Source organism: Rhinoderma darwinii, chromosome 5 (genome assembly GCF_050947455.1).
Source record: "Rhinoderma darwinii isolate aRhiDar2 chromosome 5, aRhiDar2.hap1, whole genome shotgun sequence".
In the NCBI taxonomy this organism is placed as follows: Eukaryota; Metazoa; Chordata; class Amphibia; order Anura; family Rhinodermatidae; genus Rhinoderma; species Rhinoderma darwinii.
Window position 1 is genome coordinate 103072810 of NC_134691.1, and position 27152 is coordinate 103099961.

At 39.7% G+C, this 27152-nt stretch overlaps 1 protein-coding gene across 2 annotated transcripts in view; it reads right to left on the reverse strand.

Moving 5' to 3' along the window:
- Positions 1-5753: 5753 nt before the first annotated feature.
- Positions 5754-27152, reverse strand: part of GATA6 (GATA binding protein 6) — a 35057-nt gene continuing 13658 nt past the window's right edge. For both annotated transcript variants that reach the window (XM_075826355.1, XM_075826354.1), the window contains exons 4-7: positions 16306-16431; positions 14273-14363; positions 13255-13364; positions 5754-8071 (exon numbers count right to left, since the gene is read on the reverse strand). In XM_075826355.1, the coding sequence (XP_075682470.1) occupies positions 7901-8071; positions 13255-13364; positions 14273-14363; positions 16306-16431 (498 nt within the window). In that variant the 3' untranslated portion in view covers positions 5754-7900. The remainder of the gene's footprint in view (positions 8072-13254; positions 13365-14272; positions 14364-16305; positions 16432-27152) is intronic.

The following is a 27152-nucleotide window of genomic DNA, read 5'->3' on the forward strand; positions in this document are numbered from 1 at the left end:
ATCATCTGAACCGCTGTTTTGGGTTGACCAGCGGGCTCCTTACTGTCACGGCTATGGGGAATGTGGAACCTCTAGGCTGCTCCGCCATTGCGGAGTAGCAGCCGGCCAAACAACCATCAACTATAGTCTTTAGAACAAGAGTACCTGGGTAGAAAAGCCAGTAAACACTCGGCGTGGCTGACATTTGGTGTCCAGACACGTGGCGTAGCGACATGTGGCGAAGCAGACACTTGGCACAGATGACACTTGGCACAGATGATACTTGGCACAGATGACACTTGGCACAGATGACACTCTCGACTCCGATACTAGATTTTGAACTGAAACAAACACAATTATTGGATACGGGATACAGGAAACGGTAACACTGGATACAGGATACAACTAAGGGACCATTTGCAATAATGAACATGGGAAGACACAACAATGCTCAGGCAAAGAGAGAAAGGGCAGTGCCCTTTTTAAAGTCCAGGGTGTATAGGGATTGGCTAGAGAACTTTGCATTGGTGCGCGTGCTGGCCCTTTGAGGAACGACCGCACCCTACAGGAATCAGTGGGTAGCTGCAGCTGCGTGTACCGGCTTCTCTGGGAGGGAGACACCGTTATGAAGAGCGAGTCCTGTGGTCGCAGCTACTGGTAAATAGGACGTGCTGGTGGTGAGTGACTGCGGGCACAACACATATTATTTAATTCAAGCTTATACAGTATTATGAAAAAAAATTATTATTTTTTTTTTGTATGTGACTATCCGTGTAAAAAATAATAATCTTGAAATATTGCTGTTTAAACACTGGCCACTAGAGCAATCACAATAAGCTGACATTTCCTGTTTGCTGTAGCTCATGTGTCAGCTTTGCTGTGTAGACTGAGACAGAGTCACCAGAGGGCGTGAGATTTAATGACAGCTTTATTATACAGCAGGATAAGGGCAGATGCAGACAGCAGAGGGCCAATGTGCACATTATAAGAGTATATTGGTTCTTGCTCTCCACTATCTCATCATATAGCACCCCTTCAGATACTTATAACAATCCACCAGTATGTAAAGGATCTGCCAGACACAGCCCGTGTCGACGCCCGTGGTTAATCGGTCTGCATCTGCTCCTAGGTCTGATAGAGTGACTCGATCTGCTACCACTCAGGCTGGTAGGCTGAGGAGTGGGAGAACCTATCACAGCCTGGCCAGACGGTTCTAGCTCCCGCCCTCGGTCTATTTACACCTTAATTTGCTTCTTGTCTTTGCCTGTGATTCTCTCGTTTCCTGGCTCTGCTGTTCCAGCTATTACTATTTACCTCTGCTTCATATTGACCCGGGCTTTACTGACTACGCTCCTGCTCTGCGTTTGGTACCTCGTACACTCCTGGTTTGACTCGGCTCGTTCACTACTCTTGTTGCTCACGATGTTGCCGTGTGCAACTGCCCCATTTCCCTTAGCCTCTGTATACCCTTGTCTGTTTTCTGTCGTGCACATATTGAGCGTAGGGACCGTCGCCCAGTTGTACGCCGTCGCCTAGGACGGGTCGTGCAAGTAGGCAGGGACTGAGTGGCGGGTAGATTAGGGCTCACCTGTCTGTCTCCCTACCCCGTCATAACACATTAATTGTGAGCTATGAAATTCATTATACCAATACCTTACTTACAGTCTAATAGACTGTAGACAGCTGCTAGCTGCTTTTAAGGTGGTGGTGGGGCACCATACCTACTGGATCCCTGTACAGCTGTACAGGTTTCACATATGGTATGTCCTCCCCCCTTGCTGCTGGGTGCCTAGGTAAGACAAGTCAGCAAAACTATACACACCGGTAAGTCTCTTTATGCAACTCCCCATGTCACTCTCTGGTGAGTGGGATTTACTACATTGCTTCCTGTAAACTGTAATATTCTATGACATGTCCCAAATAACTCCTATTCATTGTAGCTGCCATAAAGTGCACACAGCCTGCTGCACTGTATATATAATATGTTTTTCTTCTACATACTTAAATCAAAATAATGCAGCTAAAATGAAATACATGATACATTCCCTTTCACCCTGTTCCTTTAACCCTTTACATCCTGCGGTCAATAGCGATTGCGGCATCTAGGTGTATAGACCTAAAAGGAGGTGGCTCCAACTGTCACTCATCCCATCGGCACCTACAACACAATCACAGGGTGCCAATAGTTTGCTATGGCAACTGGTGGCCTATCAAAGGCATGGTCTAATAGATTTCCTGTCAGCTTGCTACCGACGGGCAATAATGCTTTGGTACAGTGTGTTGTTAAAGTATTTGTGTTTTTCCTGTTTTGTTGCAATACTATCTGGAATAAAAAGTGTATTCCAAATTGGATTTTATGTGATGGGCCTGAGAAAATAGTCCAAATTGTTACAGTGGAATGAAAAAAAAAATAGCTATTTTTTAAAAAAAACTGAAAAGTTGTGAGTGCATATTTATTCAACCTTCTTTGGATCCACTAAATAACCATGAAATAACTATAAAATATATATATATATATATATATAAATATACATATAAATAGCTATGAAACCACTAAATAACGTCTGATCAATTAATTTCAGTAGTCACATAATTAGTTGAATAAGGTCCCCGTGTGTAATCAAAGTGTCACATGATCTGTCACATGATGGCTGTATAAATACACTTGTTCTGAAAGGCCCCTGAGTCTCTAATACCACTAAGCAATCAACAAGAAGGCCAAGGAGCTCTCCAAACAGGTCAGAGACAAAGTTATGGAGAAGTATTGGAGTTCTGTTATAAAAAATATATATATATTCCAAACGGTTCTGTTACCTGATCTCTTCATATTCGGACTCCAGGTAATTATCCAGCTTGTTCTCGACCATCCTTTTGCTATTTGCCTGCTCCGGCCTCTGCCTATAAATTGACCTTGCTTGTTTATCGCTTGCCTACTGTAATGTCAGACTCTGAGTTTGCTTGTCGCTCTAATTTCACGCTTTGATTTGAACCTGAAAGTCTGCCACTGCCTACAGAGGGATGCTTCTGGGACCATGATCTGAGTTACCAACTGGGAAAGACTATTCCCCTAGCAGGGCATTCAAGGGTAAGAACGATAGGTAGCCATAGAGTCTGCACCAAGGTCTAGCCAGCGCCAACTCCATAATGGCACAAATGTTCCACTTTCTAGAGTGTACATGACACAACTACTACATAATGAAACCCTTTCGGCCCGTTTCAAACCTAAGCATCAGGTTTTCGATAGATAGATAGATAGATAGATAGATAGATAGATAGATAGATAGATAGATAGATAGATAGATAGATAGATAGATGATAGATAGATAGATATTAGATAGATAGATAGATGATAGATAGATATGAGATAGATAGATATGAGATAGATATGAGATAGATATGAGATAGATAGATAGATAGATAGATAGATAGATAGATAGATAGATAGATAGATAGATAGATAGATAGATAGATAGATAGATAGATAGATATAATTATTTGAGACTTCCTAACATATTGGCTAGTACAGTATATCATATCACTATCTAATTTTATTCAAAATATTTTTTTTACTTGGAAGTTTTTGTAACTCTTATTTTAAAGACAAACAGTCTAATGTTAACTTTGGGCCATGTTCTCCCTACAATGAGTAGTGTCCCCAACCACCTGAACTCTGGGTCACTTCTGCAGGAACTATGAAGAATGTGGTTAAGGAGGCTTCAACACTCACTGATCATATCACACTAAACAAAGTGCTTCCAACCACCGGGAGAAGGAAAGTGTTTGCTTTCATGTGCTTCAAACCTGGTACAAAGGTAGCCGTGTGTACACAACAACCACCTCTCTCACCACTTGGCATAAGATTGTTTATCTCCAGACATCATAGAAGGCAACTTTATTTAGAGAAAAAAAAACTGGCAAAGTATGTATTAATCTTCATACCTGCATGAGTATTGAATAGTCAGATCAAAAAAACAAACATATAAGATACAAACTTTGGTGATACCTGCCCTTGCTTAACAAAGTTTTTCTATTCTGAGGAAGCTCAAATGGTCATTTGATACCATTTTTTTTATAAACTTAGTTATAGATTTAGTACATAGGTACAAACACCAAGATAGTATTTGGTGGCATTATCACTTAAGTGCTTAACTTGAATCAAACACTTCCATCAGCTTCTCATAATACTTTTCTGGAACTGTTGCCCATTCCTTCCGTCAGTCCTGGTATAACGTCGTCAGGTTTTGGGCCTCCTTGCTCGCACACGCTTTTTCAGTTCAGTCCACAAATTTTCTATGGCATTCAGTTTAGGGCTTTGGTTTGGCCACTCCAATACTTTCAAATTGTTGTCTTCAAGCCATTTTGCCACAACTTTGGGTGTATGCTTAAAATCATTGCCTTGCTAAAAGAACCAGTTATAACTTTCTGGCTTATGGCATGATGTGTTGCTTCAGTATTTCTAAATAATCCTTCTCCCTCATCATGCCATCTATTTTCTCAAGCGAATCAGTCCCTTTTCCAGCAAAACAATCCCACAACATGATGCTGCCAACCCCATGCTTCAGAATTTGGATGCTGTTCTTTGGAATTAAAGAACACCATCCATATTTCCTCCTTATGATCATTATTAGTTTAATCTGACTTCCAAAAGGATAGGTCTTCATCCTCGTCACATCCAATCTTCAATAGAATGTATCACCTATTTTTTTTTTCTTTATTAGCTAAAACCAGATACTGAAACATCTTTCTTTTTTCTATTTTTATTTTCTGATAGTAATTTATTTTTAATTTCGGTAGATGTTTATACTAGTCTTCTTGCCTGAGCTGCTGCTTTGCTCTGTTAACAGCAGTTGAGAGAAATCTGTTATAGCAGCCACATGAACATAGCAAAACAATAGTCTGGAGATGACTCATTGACATCTATGGGAGAGTTTTGTGGGCATACTCTGTGACCTGTGCAGGGAGGACGAGGTGAGCTGTGTCCATCATCTATTGTCAATTGTGTGATCCTGTGTTATCTGCCTACAGCTTTATAATAGAGGTGTTACCTATCATTGTAAAGGGCCTTTTACATCGGCCAACACTCGGCCGGTTCAGCGAGCGCCGATCAACGAGACATCGTTGATCGGCGTTCGTTTGTTCCTGTCACACGGAGCTATGCATGGGGACGAGCGGTCGTTACTTACACTTAAAGGCCTCATGTACGTAGGCATATTACAGGTTCATAGTAATGTATCACCCATAGACTTCTATGGTTCCCTACTGAAACTCTGTATGCCTCCAACTTCATAAAATTCCATATCACAGAGCTAACCTACCTAGAACAGTTGCTTCTGGGGGAGAATAATTTGGTGCCATACAGACCACCATATGACAGCACAAGGAGTGCTTCTGTACATTAATGTAGTATGTGCATAAAGCCTAAGGGTGTATTCACACACTAGCTGTTTTTATTGTGGTTTTCATGTTCTGCCATGATGTGTGTTTTTTTTTCTTTTGTTAAATTACAGTAAAGCATATTATAGTAAGTTTAGCTGCAAAAAAAATATGGTGCAACAAAAAATGGCACGTGTTAAAAGAGCCTAAATAATCTAACAAATAAGAGATTTTCACACATATATATATATATATATATATATATATATATATATATATAAAATCGATGACATTGGTGTAAGAAAGGTTGGTGTGACATAGGTGATGTGAGAAAGTATTTTTCCAGCTGTGCATGCATTCATTGCATAACAGTAGACTTTTTAAAGGACTCAAGAATATGATAAAAACAATAGGCTTTTTATTATTTTTAAAGCTCTATTATGGCAACGTTTCAAACAACATCCCATAAAAAAAGACAAAAAATAACATAAACCAACTTAGCAATGTGCCAGTCACACAAGTGTGGTTCTTTACCTTATGTACATATTTAACACATAGACATTTAAAAATTTAATATGTGTTGCACTTTGCACATATTTAACAGCAAATAGGTAGTGGGGTTATTTGCATTTTCTATAAAGTTCAATAATAAAGACCATTTTCCTGAGAATATTTGTTCTTGAAAGAAAATTACAATTAGAAAAAATAAACACAAAATGTTCATTTAAATCTTGTATGGGGAAAGGGGGGATTGGGGGAGCCAGTCAAGACCTGGGAAAGTTATAAAAATGCCAGCTTAACATTATTATTATTAAATTATTAAAGTACCATTAAGTTAAAATGTATACATTCCATACAAAAAGGTGTTAAATCTTATGTAAATGATTTAACACTGATTGCTGCAATGACAATTGCACTTTTCTCTTTACAAAAATATTGTACTGTGGAAGAAAAAGTATTATTTGCTACCCTGTATGCACATAGAGACTGAACAATCCAGTCACATACATAAACCTCAAATAACGATAAACCCTCCACCCGAATGTTGGTTATGGTTATTAATACACTTAAGAAACCTAGATCTTGGTGGTTTATGTCGCTTGGGTTTGGATCTCCTTTATGTTAGAGACATCTGCTCTCCTTTCTGGGTTTTTTTATAACCATAAATTGGAACAGGCCCTAGAAGAGGGAGCAAGGGAAACCATCCACAAAACTCTAACAAATGTTTTTTCTCACCCTCTTTTCTGGAAATCAATCTCATTTGGGATGACAATTTCTCCATATTATTGGTGAGAACTGGACCTAAGTGACGTCTGTGTTGTGATACTAACAGAACTGGCGTGTTACTGTCATGTCTCAGAGATGGTATACTAATAAGCAAATATTGCCTTTAATAGCTGTGGTTATGAGACTGTTACTCTAACTTTGATTTCAGAGATAAGTGATGGTTGAGAAAATAGTTTTATGTCTTCAAGAGAAAATAAAGCAGAGAGATGAAATCGGGACAAATGATGACGTAGGAAACGTGGATGGGCCACATGATGAGTGGTAATCTTGGCGCAGTGGTTGAGTTTATTGGGCATCAGTCTTTTAATAAGTAACACTTGCTCTATAAAACTGCTATTTCCACTGTGTTAATACTAGTTATTATATTTGGGAGGAAACCATCTTCCATTTGTATTCAGAAGAACAGATGATTGAAACATCACTAAAATGGAAAACTCAGCAAATCCTATTCCTACCCACACAACAATTCCTCAACTCCCAACACATGAATTTATTTCTGATTGTTTTTCAGTTGGATCTGTGTATCTGTAATGGACAACTTAACAGCTATTTATCCTCAAGTCCATTTGGCAATCTAATAGCCAGCCTATAGTGGCAACCAGGGCGTCTCTAACTAAAAGAATGCCTTCAATGAATATCCGCTTTCAACAACCTGCCAACAAGGTGCTAAAGTCAAGTAAGTAATGTTGTGTTTGAAGCTGCTGAAATGGGAATTATTATTATTTTTTTTTTTACCAAAAAATGCTTCAATAAATCACCATACTTGTATTGTACAAAATACCACATCATCTGCTTCTGCTGAATGGAGTAGGGATAGGAGTGACAGTAAAACTTCTTAAGATGATTACAAAAGTTGAAAGAGTGGATTTAGCCAGTTAGGATAGATGAGACAATTATAGTGAAATTTATCACCTGGAAGGCTGGAAAATAAAATCGGGTCAAGTGTCTTTTCACAAGGCAGCATTTCTCGATGTGTGATGGAGTATAAAGGCCTTCTTCTAAAAAAGCAGTAATTGCATCCATCTAGGTTAGGAAGTTCATTCAGTGGCTTCTTAGAACATACTCATGTAAGATATGTACCTATTGGGTCACATTCCTCTTGGATAGATGATCTACAATGTCCTCCACAAATCTCCACATGAACCAAGGCACTGAGGATTCGAAAAAGTTCTTCATGGATGTTTACAGATTAGAATTCTGCTGACTTGTTTCACAAGTATGAGGAGGAGGCGTACTGATGCCAAGACTATTCCAACAGTTATCAAGCCAAGGCCAAAGCACACCAAGAATCTTGCCTGACCGAACCGCCAACTTCAGAGGAGGATCCCAAACTGACAGCTGAGTACAGCCCATCTTGCCCTGTGTATTTTAGTGCATTGTTATCTGGGCTGGTGCTCCCACTTTGCTGAGAAGACATCAACAACGACCCAACCTTTAAAAGAAAATGAAAATAAAAAAATAAAGGAGGATAATAAATAGATATACACCGCATTCCAAATTATTATGCAAATGTTATTTTTCGCTGATTTTCCTAAATAGTCGATGCAAATGACAGTCAGTATAATCTTCAAGCCATCAACCGTTGGAGTATAATGCAAATTTTATTGAACAAATCTCCTAATGATGACAGATTTTTTTTTAGAAGTAAAAAACTCAAAATGCACTGTTTCAAATTATTATGCACAACAGAGATCAAAACATGTTAAAGGTTGTAAAGAGAACTAAAATGGTAATTTGTTGAATTTGCAGCATCAGGAGGTCATATTTACAGAAATCAAAAGCTCTTTCAATCAAAAAAACTTAACAGGCCAAGTTACATGTTAACACAGGACCCCTTCTTTGATATCACCTTCACAATTCTTGCATCCATTGAATTTGTGAGTATTTGGACAGTTTCTGCTTGAATATCTTTGCAGGATGTCAGAATAACCTCCCAGAGCTTCTGTTTTGATGTGAACAGCCTCCCATCCTCATAAATATTTTGCTTGAGGATGCTCCAGAGGTTCTCAATAGGGTTCAGGTCAGGGGAACATGGGGGCCACACCATGAGTTTCTCTCCTTTTATGGCCATAGCAGCAAATGACACAGAGGTATTCTTTGCAGCATGAGATGGTGCATTGTCATGCATGAAGATAATTTTGCTACGGAAGGCACGGTTCTTCTTTTTGTACCACGGAAGAAAGTGGTCAGTTATAAACTCTACGTACTTTGCAGAGGTAATTTTCACACTGTCAGGGACCCTAAAGGGGCCTACCAGCTCTCTCCCCATGATTCCAGCCCAAAACATGACTCCGCCACCTCCTTGCTGACGTCGCATCCTTGTTGGGACATGGTGGCCATTCACCAACCATCCACTACTCCATCTATCTGGATCCAGGGTTGCACGACACTCATCAGTAAACAACACGGTTTGAAAATTAGTCTTCATGTATTTCTGAGCCCACTGCAACCGTTTCTGCTTGTGAGCATTGTTTAGGGATGGCCGAATAATAGCTTTGTGCACACTTACCTGTTTGCTGCTTTGCAATGGCATTTTAGCAGCTGCTCTCCTAATCCTATTAATTTGTCTGCCAGAAACCTTCCTCATTATGCCTTTATCTGAACGAACCCATCTGTGCTCTGAATCAGCCACAAATCTTTTCACAGTACGATGATCACACTTAAGTTTTCTTGAAATATCCAATGTTTTCATACCTTGTCCAAGGTATTGCACTATTTCACGCTTTTTGGCAGCAGAGAGATCCTCTTTCATTCCCATATTGCTTGGAACCTGTCGCCTGCTTAATAATGTGGAACGTCCTTCTTAAGTAGTTTTCCTTTGATTGGGCACACCTGGCAAACTAATTATCACAGGTGTCTGAGATTGATTACAATGATCCAAAGAGCCCTTAGGCTGGGTTCACACGACCTATTTTCAGACGTAAACGAGGCGTATTATGCCTCGTTTTACGTCTGAAAATAGGGCTACAATACGTCGGCAAACATCTGCCCATTCATTTGAATGGGTTTGCCGACGTACTGTGCAGACGACCTGTCATTTACGCGTCGTCGTTTGACAGCTGTCAAACGACGACGCGTAAAAATACAGCCTCGGCAAAAGAAGTGCAGGGCACTTCTTTGGATGTTTTTGGAGCCGTTTTCTCATAGACTCCAATGAAAACAGCTCCAAAAACGGACGTAAAAAACGCCGCGAAAAACGTGAGTTGCTCAAAAAACGTCTGAAAAACAGGGGCTGTTTTCCTTTGAAAACAGCTCCGTATTTTCAGACGTTTTTGGTCACTACGTGTGCACATACCCTAAGGGTATGTGCACACACACTAATTACGTCCGTAATTGACGGACGTATTTCGGCCGCAAGTACCGGACCGAACACAGTGCAGGGAGCCGGGCTCCTAGCATCATAGTTATGTACGACGCTAGGAGTCCCTGCCTCTCCGTGGAACTACTGTCCCGTACTGAAAACATGATTACAGTATGGGACAGTTGTCTTGCAGCGAGGCAGGGACTCCTAGCGTCGTACATAAGTATGATGCTAGGAGCCCGGCTCCCTGCACTGTGTTCGGTCCGGTGCTTGCGGCCGAAATACGTCCGTCAATTACGGACGTAATTAGTGTGTGTGCACATACCCTAAGACACAATACCATCCATGAGTTTAATTGAAAAACGAATAATTTAATGTTTATGACACTTAAATCCAATGTGCATAATAATTTTGAACACGGTGTAGGGTTGATTTAGTAAAGACATTACATTCACAAGTTGTGGTATACATCATACTCTTATCCAATCAGTCAAATATGATATAAAGGGAAACATAATGGAAACATTTATATACTATATTACCAATGCTGATGCAAACTTTCTGAGAAAAATTATAAATGGAAAATTTATTTATAAATAAAATATTCATAAAATAAAATGTGGAGTAATTTAGAAGGCACTCAATTTTAGATGTCAGTACCAGGGGTGTAGCTGCGGTGGAAAGGTGAGTTAGAGGCTGGAGGCCCTGAAGGAAAGCCTAGCTATAGGTAACAAAGGATTTTAAGTTTTCTGTAGATACTAAATAACTGTTGGCAGACTAAGCCAGTTATTTCTCCCAACATTCCCAATAAACCTGCATGCTCAGCCGAGCGCTATTTCAATGAGAAGGGAATAAGCCGCTGACATACACCTCTGGCCTTTGACCATTTTTATTTTGTCCTTTGTTCACTTCATGTCTCAGTAATATTAATTTTGTAAAATCAATTTCAAAACATAATTAAGTGATAAAGTGTCATTTCATCAAGGCTGTTTGGACAAGCCTGGTGCTGGGTAACTAGAAAAAATAATAATAAAAGTCATAGTAATAAAAATGGTTACAGTTGTTTTGAATGCTCAAAAAAGTAATGAAATATTTTGTGGACTGAAGAACATTACCTACAGTGAAAGGAATAAGTAGTGGGAATAATAGCGCAATAAAGACACAAGGGTCATGAATAAGTGAGTATGGCACATAATGGTGCAAATAAGCCATAAATATTATGGTCAGACACATGCCATATTTACAGGTACATGGGTGCAAATTTATCAATGTATTTATGCTACTTAGAAAACTGGTAGAAAAAAAATGCCAGGTCTGACCTGGTGTTCTCTTTAGCCGACATCAGTTCCATCAACGTGCCCATCTTGATGAATCTAGAGCACTCTGCGCTGGGGGAGAGACTGGCACAGCCTTCGTAATGTGTGCCACTATTAATAAATTTGCCCCATCATGTTATGTTACCGCAAATACCGTCAGCACCAACACTTTTACATTTCTGAAAAGTTTTTCATTTTATAAATATGCGTTGCCCCAGTTTATTTCCACCAGCATAAAGACACCTGTATGATCAGCTAGACTAGGCAAATAGGCTTTCGCTAGGTTACGATACATCAAATTCAAGTGTTGTGAAACACCTCAAAACGTTTCATAAATATGTTGCAGATTCAGGAGCACTATACCATGTTAGAATGTATGGGAATTAGAATATGACCTATTATCTACATTTTTTCCGATTTGTATTTTCCTACAAACATAGTTAAGCTACGTTGCTCAACGATATCTGTTTCTTTAAGCAAAAGATTGTATTCGAAATTCAAACTTCAAGATAGATATGTGTTTTTCCTCAGAGGAGTTCACACAGCCAGACATATCAGGAATTCCATGCAGCTATACTTAAGATGTCATTGTAAATTATGGCATTAAGATTCGCAAGAAAGATCTAATAACTATGGAATTGCAGTAGTCGGCCAATATTAAAAAGCCCCATCGTGCTATTTATAGGTCATTTATTAGCCACGTTCACCCCGCCCTGTGATTGTAGGTCGAATATTAGGGCTATAAGTGAAGGGTTTAGTGGTGTTTTTTATTATTATTATTATTATTATTATTAATAAAAGTTTTGATAAAAAGATTATTTCAGGGACAATACATAGATAGAGAGATATGGAGAGGAAGGTGAGGGAAGGAGAAGGCAGCTGCACATTGGACACATCTCCCCAGTTAAGCATCATAGCGAATAAAATTTGGGTGTGTAGAAAAAATATCTGTGGTATGAAGATGAAATTGCTGACAACACTTTCTAGTGAATAGATCTAAGCCAGAGTCTTTCAGTGCTGGGAACTGTTTTGCAATAAATCCATTTAGTGCCCTAAACACTAAATTCTTTCAGCATTCCTTTACTTTTACCGAGCCCTGTTATATATATGGCCATAATCCAAAAAGTTTCTAATATAACATGATGCCTTAAATACAATACAAACATTTAACACAATTGTCACGTTGGGAAGTACCATACGTAATATATATTCTTGGTCACATATATTCATTAGAATATAACAAAACGCTTCTCTGTTTCTATTGTCTACTTATAAGATATTGCAGAGTTACATTGGGAACTTTCTGGACCCCACAGGGCTGCGGTATTTTATGGTCTTACGGTCAGGATTATCTCAAAATGTTTGGTTCCTGCCGTGTGAGTCACTTTGCTGATGTCCATACTTTAACAGCACATGTAACAAAAATTTTGAACTTATCAGGTTTTAGTAAAGATCTATTGGAATGCTCAGTAATTCTCAACCTTTTTACTATGGCAAAACCCTTGTCAAAAACATTGCTGTTAGGGAACCCCTGCAAATATCTCTTGCCGTTCCTGTCTTCTGAGGAACCCCTAAGCAGGTTCCAAGGAACCCTGGTTGGGAAATACTGGCTTATCCTTATACCAACTTTAAAAGGAAATAATGGTCCTCTTAGCATGTTCGGTTTACAATCAATCATCTGGACACCTCTGAAAAATGATTCGGGCATAAGTAGCAATGTATGTAACAAAAAATAAAGTTACTGTTTTGAAATAAAAATTCAAAAAAACCTCCATGTTGTATATGACTAAGCCATTATGGAGTTTCCTTTTATGTATGAGATAACAAAATCGACGCGGAGTCCTATTTTTATATTGGTTTGGTTATGACATGATTTTCCTGCATACATGCTATCAGGCATCGAAAGCTAAATGTTTGTGGAGATAACTTCCCCAAGATAAGATAGTGAGAGAGATAAGACGCTGCGTTGTATTCTTATGTTATCATTATGACACTTACCCCAGAAGCTGTGCTCTGATTGATAGGAGAACCGCTCTTTATACAATCATCAGAGTTTGTAGATGATGTTGTGGAAGTTGGAGTCATAGGGATTTGGTGGTTACCAGTACCTAAAAATGACATGTAATAATGAGATTTTGATTTATAGAAGATTCAAGAGATAAAAGTAAACTTTCTATCTATAAAAGAGGGTGTTATGATTCAAGACCTAAAACTTCCCTGCATACATTACATTTGGTACTGGAGGGACTTGATCATATTCACTTTACCTTCTCTGCACAGGTTTAAAGCTTAGGACCACTTCATATACATTTTATAGGGAATGGTCGTTAACAGGTTAACAATAAAGATGGTAATAAGGATAAAAATATCAGAACGTGTGCATTGGTGCTTAATGTATGTGTCACTGGGCAGCTAAGGCTAGCGTTAGTATACGTTTACCCCTCTTCCGTCAGAGGAAGGGAAGATCGAAAGATTAAACCATAAGCAACGTTTCCGTTAGAATTACCATTGATTTCCATGGTAATTATTTTGTTTCAGTTGCTTTCCGTTTGTCTTCGTTCGCTAGGTTTTAGGTTTTTTTCACGGACACAAAAGTTCTGCAGACTGCACTTTTGCTTCCGTCAAAAAAATGGAAAGCTAGTGAACGGAGACAAATGGAAAGAAACTGAAACAAAAGAATTACCATTAAAATCAATGGTAATTCTAAGGGATCCGTTGCATCTTTTGATCTTCTCTTCCTCTGACGGAAGAGAAGTAAACGTATATTAACAGTAGTGTGAACTTAGCCTTAGCATTAACATGTAAGAATAGAGCAGGATTTGTTATATAAAAAAACAATCTAAAACGTTTTTAAATACAGACTTCCTGCTTATATTACATTTGTAGAAAAATATATATATATTTCTAATTCTTTATTCTTGAACAGTGTCAGATATGTTTTAGAAGCCCACGCTCATATATTGGTACACGTACCATAGATTTCCACTTATATATCGTCGTATATATAATGACCTACCATTAGAGGAGGACTTTGACTTGTTTAGATTCTTTGGCTTCCTTTTTCTAGTTTGGATTCCTTCTTTCTTCATAGCCAGCGGTCGTGGAACCTGTGATGAAAGGTATACAAGATTATATATTTATATGAATCTGCTTATCACTATTTGACTGGTGTCACATCAATGTGTATCAGTATAATAAAAATATCCAGCTTTTTTTCTACAAAATAACTTTTGACAAATTAATTCACTTTTTCAAGTGGTTCTAAATTTTTTCATTAATGATGTAACACTGAGGCTCCATGCACACGACCATATTTTTCATCAGTAATTACTGACAGTAATTACGGGCCCATTAATTTCTATTGGCCACGGACACCTTTCAGTATTTTTACAGATGGGTGTCTGTGTTGAAAAAAATCATAGAACCTGTCCTATTCTTGTCCGTAATTACGGCAAGGACTCTCCCATAGAAGCCTATGGGAGCTTCAGTAAATACGGATGACTATGGATGTGCATCCGTACAAGTCTGTATTTACGGAAGCATTGTTATGCAACATACTGGTTACATCATTTGCATCCTCCCGCTTTTTTACGGATCCGTATATACGGATGGAATACGGATGCAATACAGACCGTATATACACCCTTCCGTATATATGGAAAAAATACAGATATCTACGGATCTGCAGTATTTCGTAATAGATGAGAATACGGTCGTGTGTATGGGGCCTAAGGGTAGGTTCACACGGCATATGTTTGAGGCAGAAAAATATGAGGCAGATTTCAACACAAAAACAGCCTCTGATTTCAGGCATTCTGGGAGCTGATTTTCAAAGCGTTTTTGGTGTTTGCGTGTATATTTTGCAGCATATTTTGTGGCAAATTTTTCTAAGCTTTTTTTTTTACTTCAGCAGCATAAGATACGTCTCATATGAACTAAACAATGTATTTCAATTAAAATCAATGGGAAACTTTGCAGGTGTATTTCAAGTGTATTTTGGAGCGTAATTCAAGGGTTTTACCTTGTGAAATATGTCTGAAAATATGATATGTGAGCACACACTAACTAAATGTGCCTTAAAGGCTATATAAACATTTGAAAGCGTTTTGTTTTTTTTGTTTTTAAATAAAAACATCAATCAGTGTTTTGTGCAACTTCATAATTAGTTTTTATTAAAAAACAATTTTTTACCTTTTGAGATACAGCTGCTTTTTTATTCTGTATGCAGAGCAGCTGTATTGTGAGCTAAGACCTGAATCCGCCAGGTCCGTGGGTCTGACAGGTTCCGTGTCAGCGGGTCTTGCGTGTCTCTGACACGCAGGATCCACCTGTAATCTATCACATCTAAGTTATGAACTTAGATGTGATGGTTAACAGGTGAATCCTGTGTCTCAGAGAGACACGCAAGACCCGCTGACACTGAACGACGGGGTACCGTAGACCTGACGGGAACAGGATTCAGTGTAAGATACAGCTGCTCTGTTTACAGGATACAAAGCAGCTGTATCTCAAAAAGTAAAAAGAATATTTAATAAAAACTAGTTAGAAAGTTTCACAAGACACACTGATTGATCATCTTATAAAAAAAAATCGCTTTCAAAAGTTTACATAGCCTTTAATTTGTAACATATTTCTTGTTAAAATCTGCATGGATTTCTGCTTCGGGCCGGCAGTATTGGCTTACAAGCCTCAAATTATTATGTTTTTAAAGAGCTGTACGGAGCCTATTATTAATAGCTGCTTGTTCTACAGATGTCTATACTGAATACAGGAGGTAAGCCAAAGGAGTGCAGGCAGTGTGTAGATTTTTAATGAGTTCCTACAGAGTGTGGAGCACAGACCCCGGAGGTCCAGCTGCAATACCCAATAAACATAGAGGAATCCCATAATAAAGTATATTTAAGAAATCCAACAAACAGTTGAACTAGTGATAACTAATATTAATTTTATTTAAAATCGGGAGTAAAGATACCAAATTCTACACAATATTTAAAATTTGAATTACGATATATAGTAAAAATAAATGTAGAAAGAAAGAGTAGAACATACCCCATGTAATTTCATGTATAGCCCACATGCATTGCATACAGGCTCGCCCTCCGTATTCCTGCGCCATAATGTTGTTGTCGTTGTGTGACAGTTGGCACAAGACAGTCCAATTCTCCTTGAAGAAGGCTGCATAAAAAAAGGCAAGAAATGAAATAACTTCTAGAAATCTCAACTGAGTAAAACGGCAATAATTGAATAATTCCATTTGTTGCCAGGGTCTTAAATATTTCCCATAAATCTAATCAACAATAGTAAAAAGATCAATTCACCTGTGTGTAATAATATAAAGATGTGTTATCTCAATCTATAAAGTTAAGGGTTGTTTTCAAACAGCAGAGATAAAAGTTCTTATAAATGTAACAAAGAAGAGATAGGGATTGATCTGGATTAAGTATTGTAAAAAGTCTTATGCAACTGCTTAGCCACGAGAGAAAGCGAAGCATGTCATCCCAGTGTTCGCAGTGCTAATATGCTCCCTTATAATGTAAATGAGGGATGAGTACTAGTCATTTTTATTAAACATCTGTCACTAGGCAGGCTTCCATATTTTAGGGCAATTAGGTTCATAACCTTTTAGTTATGGAAATTGGTGGGAGTCCAGGCTCACAAACACCCACCAATGTCAGTCCGAATATTTTAGGTGGATTTCCCCACCAAGGTGGTGACTGTTGGTCTGCCAATATGTCAGAAAAGTGTCATACAGGAAAAGTAATGTAAGTAGCAGTAGACCTCTTGTTGGCTCCTAGAGCATTACTATAGGATATGCGTTAGACGTTAATAACTACGTTGGATTTCACAAAAAGTAGACAGCTTGTTGTGAAGCAAAGTATAATAAATGCCATATGGACAATACATGATCCCTTCTTAATCTGTTCTCAAACTACAAGTGAACTTTTGGCAGCAAGGTCCCCGTTACAAATAAGCCCTTTATGACTCTATATCTAGCACTTTGAAGCCAAGGTACAGCAGTCTCATATTAAAAGCAGTCATATAACAAAGCTAAACACAGCTTTATGAGTGCCTAAGTGTACAATGGACAATGACTCTTACAGACATAAAGGCAAATGGGTATAATAATGATGGCAAAGATACAAAGGGACATATTAAAAATAATTTCAGAGAAAATACTGGAAGTCACATGAACAATTTATTAATTTATACTGTCATCTACTTTTCAATGTGACCATCAGATTACCATCAACCGCTTACTCGTCAGGCTTTTGGATAAAAATATGTCTTTTTTCCTTCTGAAAGTAGTAATAGACATCCCTTCAAATAAGATCAACTGTAAGGGCTCATTCTGACGAGCGTAAAACTCGTCCGTGTGCTGTGCGTGAAAATCACACACAGCACACTGACCCATTGTTTTCAATGGGGTCGTTCACCCATGCATGAGTTTTCATGCAGCGTGTGTCCGTTGCGTGAAACTCACTGTATGTCCTATATTGGTGTGTGAAAACCTACGCGCCCATTGAAGTCAATGGGTGCATGAAAATCACTCACAGCACACGGATGCACATCTGTGTGCTGTGCGTGATTTGCGCATCAATTTCATGAAGAAAAAAAAAAGACGTGCTTTGCGAGTGCAAAGCACACTGATGCATAACGCAACACACGGACCAGATTCACGTACGTTTTCATGTGCGTGAATCTGATACGCTCGTGTGAATGTAGCCTAAGAGATATAGTCTTAAAAAATAGATCACAGATCTCACACTCCGATCTGCTGTTATTTCTTGGCCAATCAAAAGAAAACATAGGGATTCATTGTCTAAGGGTATGTGCACACACACTAATTACGTCCGTAATTGACGGACGTATTTCGGCCGCAAGTCCCGGACCGAACACAGTGCAGGGAGCCGGGCTCCTAGCATCATACTTATGTACGATGCTAGGAGTCCCTGCCTCGCTGCAGGACAACTGTCCCGTACTGTAATCATGTTTTCAGTACGGGACAGTAGTTCCACGGAGAGGCAGGGACTCCTAGCATCGTACATAAGTATGATGCTAGGAGCCCGGCTCCCTGCACTGTGTTCGGTCCGGGACTTGCGGCCGAAATACGTCCGTCAATTACGGACGTAATTAGTGTGTGTGCACATACCCTAAGATATATGAATATCTTGTGCAGGATCTAAGAAGAAACACTTAACCTCGTCTAAAGCCCCTTTCACATGGGCCAATAATCGGGGGAACAAGCTTTTATATGAACGCTCGTTTCCGATTATTTCCCTATCTAAACAGGGCAAAGATCAGCCAAAAAAACGAGCAAACGCTCATTCAACGGCTGATCAGATATTTTATGAGGCCAAAAAAATGGTCGTTATTCGGCTCCACATCTTCCTGTGTAAAGACATGGGGACGAACGATTGTAGTAACAATAGTCCATCCTTATACTAAACAATCGTTTCCTCTTGTAAATGGATTTAACAAGCGCTGATCGACGAGCTGTATTGTCAATCGGCGCTTGTTAAGGTGGTTAAACACGGCAATATCTGACCGTGTAAAACCACCTTTAGTATAAATAGCAGGGTGATTTGTGAGGCCTTTCAGATAGAGCTTGGGTAGAATTGCTAAAAGTGATCCCCAAGCTCTATCCTATTTCTGAATTCATATAAACGAAAATATTTATTACCCATTGGCTATATTTAGCCGCAAAATTGTAAGTATAGCGAAGATGATAACTGGCCTAAATGCTTACGGGACAACGTCGAATTGATAAATCTATTATGGCGCTGCTCTATAAATTCTGGGACCAGGTGATTGATTATATAAACTTGGTATTTGATCTTGCCCATTTTTCAGAAAATACTTTACGTATATTGGGTACTTCGGATATTTTTGAACTCCCACAGCTCTAATCCTTATCTATCCAGAACACTTTACTTTGCACGAAGATCTGTTGCAAGATATTGGATGTCAAAGACCTTCCTCTCAATAGGTAAATGGAAAAAATTTATGATAAAAATTCTATTTGATGAAAAAAATGTATTATTTGAAATGTTTTAAATTGTATGAGGTTAGTTTCTCTAGCCCCAAAATTTTTTTTGTTATTTCTCACTTTGTAGTTTGTTTTTCTTACATTTTTTTGTTTTTCTTTTGAGATGTGAGGAAGAGGGGTTGGTGTGGGGTGTAGATATTGAAATTTATGGTTTTTTTTATATGATATGTGCGGTTTGTATTGCAATAATTTGTGTAGAGAAAAATTTAAAAAAAGGAGAAAAAAAGAAAAGAAAAAGGAAACATAGCATTTATTTTTAGGTATACCCCTAAAGGACCAAAGGGATCTTCTGGACTTTACCATGGATGGCCTATCCTTAAGATAGACCATCCAAGTTTGATCAGTGGAGGTCCAGCCCTCGGGACCTTGTCGATCAGGAAAATGAATTGTCCGTGCACAGTAAAAAACAAACCAATCTGCCTACCTAAACATTGAAGGGGTTGTAGCAATGGCACCTAAGGATAGGCCATCAATAAAAGTCCTGGAAAAGTAGCGCTTCCTTGAAAACTTTTCCTGCTTGTTCCCAGTAGTGCAGATTAAAGGGGGTTTTACACTGGTGGATTATCGGGCAGACGAGCGTTCATAGTTGCCGATAATTGCCCTGTGTAAACGGGAACGATCAGCAGATGAACGAGAAAACGCTCGATCATCTGCTTGTTGTATAGTTTTAAAAAAGTAAAATATTATCGCTGTTGACAGCACATCTCCCTATGTAAACAGGAGACGCGCTGCTGACATGATTATAATGTATGGGGATGAGCGATCGGAGTAACGGGCGCTCGTCCCCATCCATAGCTCCATGTGACAAGAGCAAACGAGCTCATAGAACAATGTCTCATAGATCAGCGCTCGCTGCACCAGCCGACCGTCGGCAGGTGTAAAAGGCCATTAAACCTAGGCATATACTTAAGTTAGCTGTTTATCACCCCTGATTTCCCCGTAAGCATGCGTTTTCAGATCCACTGATCAGGTGTGTTTATTTGATTTCAATGGTAATTGTTTTGTTTCAGTTGCTTTCCGTTTGTCTCCGTTCCCTAGATTTCTGTTTCTTTTCAGGGAAACAAAAGTTCTGCAGACTGCACTTTTGCTTCCATCAAAAAAAACGGAGACAAGCGGAAACTGAAACAAAAGAATTACCATTAAAATAAATGGTCATTCTAAACGAGCCGTTGCTCTCCATTTAATCTTTTGATCCTCTCTTCCTTTGACGGAAGACACGTAAACGTATATTAACAGTAGTGTGAACTTAGCCTTATACTGCACAATGCCCCGTTAAATGATCAATCACCTGACCTGTATATAGCTATAGATGCCAAAAACCATTGCCCGGTATAATACCAAATTCAAGTTCTTTTTTTTTAGAAATGGTGTGTACATTTTCTAGATGTTCTTAAAGGGCCATTACAGAAAATAGAGAAATAAAACATTAGCTCCTATTACTATAGCACTATAGGTTCCTTGTCTTCATGTTATAAAGACTTAGTGCAGCCTGTAATAAACTGTTAGCGCATATATTTTATATTGTAGCACCGTGTCATTTCCATATGTTAATCACCTATCACTACACAGATGTCAGTTGGCTAGTGCTCCTTCCAGAGGTGGCAATATTTTGAAAATGGAAACTATGTGTTATAGCTCCAACTACCATAAAAAATAGTCATTTATACATCTTAAGGCCCTTTTACACCTGCCGATAATTGGCTGGTGCAGAGAGCGCCAATCAACGAGACATCCTTGATTGATCGGCGCTCGTTTGCTCCTGTCACAAGGAGCTATGGATGGCGACGAGCGCTCGTTACTCCGATCGCTAGTACCCATGCATTATTATTATCATGTCGGCAGCAGGGAGATGTGCTACCGACAATGATAATATTACACTTTTTTAAAACGATACGATCAGCAGATGATCGAGCGCGTTCATGTGCTGATCTTTGCCCGTTTACACAGGCAATTATCGGCAACGAGCGTTGTATAAACGCTTGTCTGCCTTATAATCGTCCTGTGTAAACCCCCTTTATTGCTTCACTTTTAAGATTTGGCTCAAATTCACAAGAAAATCTCATGATTTAAATACCACATTTTATGGGTAAAGTATGCCAAAAGGTTGTCCCTTTGGCATGTGTTTGGTCAGGATAAGTTGGGATCCTTCATCCCCAGCCGTATTGAAAGCACAAATGACTTCTATATTTACATGCTATATACAGCACGGTATACATTTTTTTTTCTAATTAGTCAATGACAGATGTATGCAAGTGTAGGGGTATATTGTATGTGGCATAGTTATAGGGGTCGCAGTGGTCGCGGTTCCGACTGGGCCCTAAAGCTAGGGAAGCCCATGGACCCAAGCACTATGTCTGTCCACAATTACAGTAGTAACTGTGGTCCATGTAGTATAAGACAATATCATGATAGGCTTAGATACAGGGCCTCAGCAGTCGGTATCCATATACTTACCCTCCTCTCTCCTGAGATGGTTCCTCTTCAGCTATGGGCACAACACCGTGTCCTAACTCATTTTAGCGTCATAGCGTTATGTGCCCGATGCACATAACGTTGTGATGCTGAACAGCGTCAGGACCCAGCAATGCGCCTGAAGACAAAGAGGACCCATCTCAGGAGTGTGTGATACTGTCTGCTGAGACATGTGTCTAGGCCTATTGCGTCATACTGTCTGCTGAGCCTCTGTATCTAATCCTATCATGTGGGATACATTCTGCTGAGCTGCTGTTTGTAATCCTATCACATATTATACTGTCTGCGGAGCCAATGTATTTAATCCTGTCATGCGCAATTCAGTCTGGTCTTTTTGGGTTGGGGCATAACATATGTCTTGAAACATGTGCCCCTGATCTTTTAAGAGTCTAGCGACGCTCCTGGCTGCTAGCGCTGCATTGATAGGTCACTTAGAAGACCCAGCGCTGCAGCTGAAAGTTGCGGCTATGACTGTCACCCTTGAATAGAAGTTGGGGGGGGGGGGTAAGAAGAACTTTTGCATCGGCCTTGGACCTTTAGCTACGCCCCTGCATATTGTTGCATACGTCTGGCCAAACATTTGGCAGGGATGTTTTTAAACATGAACATGATTGCAGAATGTAGTGATTTCATTATTGATAACCAAACTGAAAGGGCTGAACACAGAACTTAAACCTCTTTATAACACAAGTTGCAACATGTTGTAGAATCTGCGGCATCACAATAAAAGCAAATGTGTTCTACAAATGATTAATTGTACAATTGGAAAACTATTTATTTCTGCAGTCTTGTAGGATTATTATAAATCCCAGTTTGATTTGATCATCTCTGCACAGAATCCCATATTCAGCCCACACTCCGTCAACCATTAAAGCCATCCCGGTTGGCCAGTTTCTCAGGATGAAGCGGATCTGTTCCTCAGATGCCCTATTCGAACAACAATCTAAAGACCTGAGATCAAGGTTTAGAGAGAGGGGCTATAGTAATAGAACCATCAAGTTGGGGTATAGGAGAGCAAGAGCTACTCCACGCAATGATCTCTTGAGATCTAAATAACAACAGATCAGTGAATCAGGTGTAAGATTTATATCTACATATAATGGCCAGTGGAACAAGATGAGAACCATCTTGGAAAAGCACTGGCCCATCCTGAGATCTGAACCACTATTAGCCCAAAATGTATCAGATAGGCCGATGATGACAGCTAGAAGAGCTAAAAATCTGAAAGACTTCCTCGTTAAAAGCCACTATATACCTCGCCAGATATGTCCCTTTGGCTCCAGGGTACCGAGAAAGGGATGCTACCAATGTGGCGACTGTGGAGCCTGCGCAAATATCTGCAGAGCAACCAACTTCTCCTCAGCCGACGGAATGAGGGACTTTGAAATTAGAGAGTATATCTCATGCAGCACCACACATGTGGTATATTATGCTATGTATGGCTGTCCTAAAATTTACGTTGGATTAACTTCCAGATAGCTGAGAATTCATACGAGAGAGCACGTACGCGACATTGTAGGGGCTGGCGAGATAGAGGATTTAACAGAGCTAAAGACACTACCCAGACATTTTAAGCTATACCATGGCTGCAATCCTAAAACACTATTAGGGCATGACCACACATGGCGGAATTCCTCCGCAACTGTCCGCATCGATGCCGCACAGAATCTGCGTTGCAGATTCTGCAGCGGATCTGCACAAAATGTGCAGTACATTGATGCGGACTAGCTGCTGCAGACTGCGGGAAAAGTGCTTCCCTTCTCCCTATCAGTGCAGGATAGAGAGAAGGGACAGCACTTTCCCTAGTGAAAGTAAACGATTTTCATACTTACCGGCCGTTGTCTTGGTGACGCGTCCCTCTTTCGGCATCCAGCCCGACCTCCCTGGATGACGCGCCAGTCCATGTGACCGCTGCAGCCTGTGCTTGGCCTGTGATTGGCTGCAGCCGTCACTTACACTGAAACGTCATCCTGGGAGGCCGGACTGGAGACAGACGAAGGGAGTTCTCGGTAAGTATGAACTTATATGTTTTTTTACAGATACATGTATATTGGGATCGGTAGTCACTGTCCCGGGTGCAGAAACAGTTACTGCCGATCGCGTAACTCTTTCAGCACCCTGGACAGTGACTATTTACTGACGTCTCCTAGCAACGCTCCCGTCATTACGGGAGCCCCATTGACTTCCTCAGTCTGGCTGTAGACCTAGAAATACATAGGTCCAGCCAGAATGAAGAAATGTCAAGTAAAAAAAGCAAGACGCATCCGCAGCACACATGACATGTGCATGACAGCTGCGGACTTCATTGCGGAACTTTGAATCTCCATTGAAGTCAATGGAGAAATTCCGCCATGAGTCCGCCACTGCTCCGCAACAGACAGAGCATGCTGCGGACACCAAATTCCGCTCCGCAGCCTATGCTCCGCAGCGGAATTGTACGCATCGTGTAAACGAACACTGCTAAATTAAAGTGAAAGTCAATGTAGAAACGGCTCCGCTGCGGATTAACGCTGCGGAGTGTCCGCAGCGGAATTTAAGTGCAATTCCGCCATGTGTGAACCCGCCCTTAGTGAGAGGAATTAATAGAATACATGGTGGCATCAGGGGGGGGGGGCAATGTGAAGTGAGTGTTAGCACAAACAGAGTGCAAATGGATTGTCATGGTGGGATCCATGGCACCCCAAGGATTAAATAAAAAACTCAGCTTTGTTCCGTTTTAGTAGTCTCTACCATCTTTGCTTTTTTATTAATTGTGTGCTGTATTGCATGTTTTTATTAGGTTCCGTGTACGATATACATATTTGTCCTTTGCCTGATACTTTGAACTGGGGAGAAGATACTCTCCAAACATCATACAAAACAACATCGTGAATATGGGAATTTGCGTCTCTAACTTAGTTATATTAAATCAAGTGGATGAACTCTTTCATCTTGAATATCCATCTATAACTGATTAGAAATGCATATTTGTTAGACATTTGACTTATCTTGTTTACTTGTCATTAATGAGTATAAAAAATCTTTTTCATTACTATGTGATAGATACCCATTGTCCATCGTACTCGGCTATTATTATGCTTTGTGTGATGCACAATGGTTAATTTGCTAATTTGAGTAAACCCCTGAATAGTAGTATTATTATCCACTATTCTAGTGTTTTCTCACTTATGTGTATATATATATATATATATATATAAAATATATTTTCTTATGTAAAAATATTATTCAATATATTTTTAGCACTGCACTGTTATATTTTGCCCTAATTGGGATTAATAAATTATTTCATTTTGCACTATTGGCATATAATTCTTATCCTATATCGCATTGTTTTTTATTTGTCCTTTTCACTTTGTATTTTCTGTTGCTGTGCAGTATGAATTTTTGTGGGGTCTTCTTATTTTTATGTTTTATTACTTCCCCACATGTGTTTTATTTATAAATTTTTTATTTTTCACTTACCTTTTCTAATTATTTTTTTCACACTATTTCACACCCCTTAATTTTTATGTATTCACATAATACCTCTTTTCAGGGCTATATACATATTTTTGGCTACGTAACACCGGAGGTCAGTTAAATCATCTATGTCCTCCATATTTATTTATTCTAATTGATCTCGTTCATCCCATATTCAAGTTTTACGACGAGGTGGGCATGCGTGTGGAGGCTGTCGGTGGCGATGTCTTGTCCCCTCCGGCTCCTATGGGCGCACTGCGCATGTCCAGAACTCCCGTTACGCGTCGGGAATCCGGATGTGTGCTGCAGTGCTTGGAGCCAGAAGTGGGGCAGGCCCCGTTTCCGGCCGCGCCACTGCGCATGCACCATTACTCGTCGCCTAAACGAGGACATCTGCTTCATATTCTCTCCTCACTGTTTAAGGGCGACTTTCTGTCAGGATACACACACACACCCCCTGAGGAAGCACTGGAATCGAAACGCGCGTTGGGGTCTATGTGGAGGAACAAGTACGGAGTTACACTTTTGCTGTTGCTATGGGTAAGGCTAGGGTTACCTATTATGGATTGATGCACTGACACTTTATCCTAACTTCCCCTCTCCCTTCTCTGTACCATAGAATCCAATATGTATGGGGATTATGTACTAGGAATAGGGAACCCATCCTTCATCTAAATACAAAACCACTAAATTACTCATTCTAGCCCACAGCATTTATATATATAACTCAGTATTTTTGACCATTTGCTCCTTTTATCTTACCGGAGTCTTGTCCTTATGTATGTTTTTAATACATTGTTTGTTATATGTGTTCAATAAAATATTTACATTTTTTTAAAATTTGGCTATAAGCTCTGCTTTTTCTCTTGTGTATGTTGTAGAATCTGCGGCATCACAATAAGGGTATGTGCACACACACTAATTACGTCCGTAATTTACGGACGTATTTCGGCCGCAAGTTCCGGACCGAACTCAGTGCAGGGAGCCGGGCTCCTAGCATCATACTTATGTACGACGCTAGGAGTCCCTGCCTCGCTGCCGGACAACTGTCCCGTACTGTAATCATGTTTTCAGTACGTGACAGTTGTCCTGCAGAGAGGCAGGGACTCCTAGCGTCGTACATAACTATGATGCTAGGAGCCCGGCTCCCTGCACTGAGTTTGGTCCGGAACTTGCTGCCGAAATACGTCCGTATATTACGGACGGAATTAGTGTGTGTGCACATACCCTAAAAGCAAATGTGTTCTACAAATGATTAATTGTACAATTGGAAAACTATTTATTTCTGCAGTCTTGTTGGATTATTATAAATCCCACTTTGATTTGATCATCTCTGCACAGAATCCCATATTCTAAGAAGTTTTGATGCAACACCAAATATTTGACAACAGCTGGCACATGTGCAATATTGATCCCCAACACAAGAAAAACACTGGACAACAGTATCAGATCCAGGACAACAGTCAGGAAACGCAATACAGGGCACTGTTCATACACAGTGGAGCACAATGACCTGGATACAATATTCCCATTAGTGGGACAAAGAACAATGGCTAGTGATACAGCATAATAGAGCTAGGCCTTAGCAATAAGTTGTCACTGTATAACTTGTTGTACATCTATATTGGAAATGTATATGTCTGAAAAATACATTAGTCGACTACGCTATTGTTTCCGCAAAAAAAACGGAAACCTTACGGAACGAAGACAAACGGAAACCATTTGCAACGGAAGCCTTACTTTTGAAATTAATGGTAATGCAAACGAAAGCTCTGGTTTCTGTTTGCCTTTCCATTCATGGGTTCCTCCAACAGAAAGCTGCAACGAAACCCATGAACAGAAACCAAGGCTGATGTGAACGAGGCCTTAGTATGACAGTAAAAGAAGTGCACCCTGTCATAGTATATGTATATAAGCA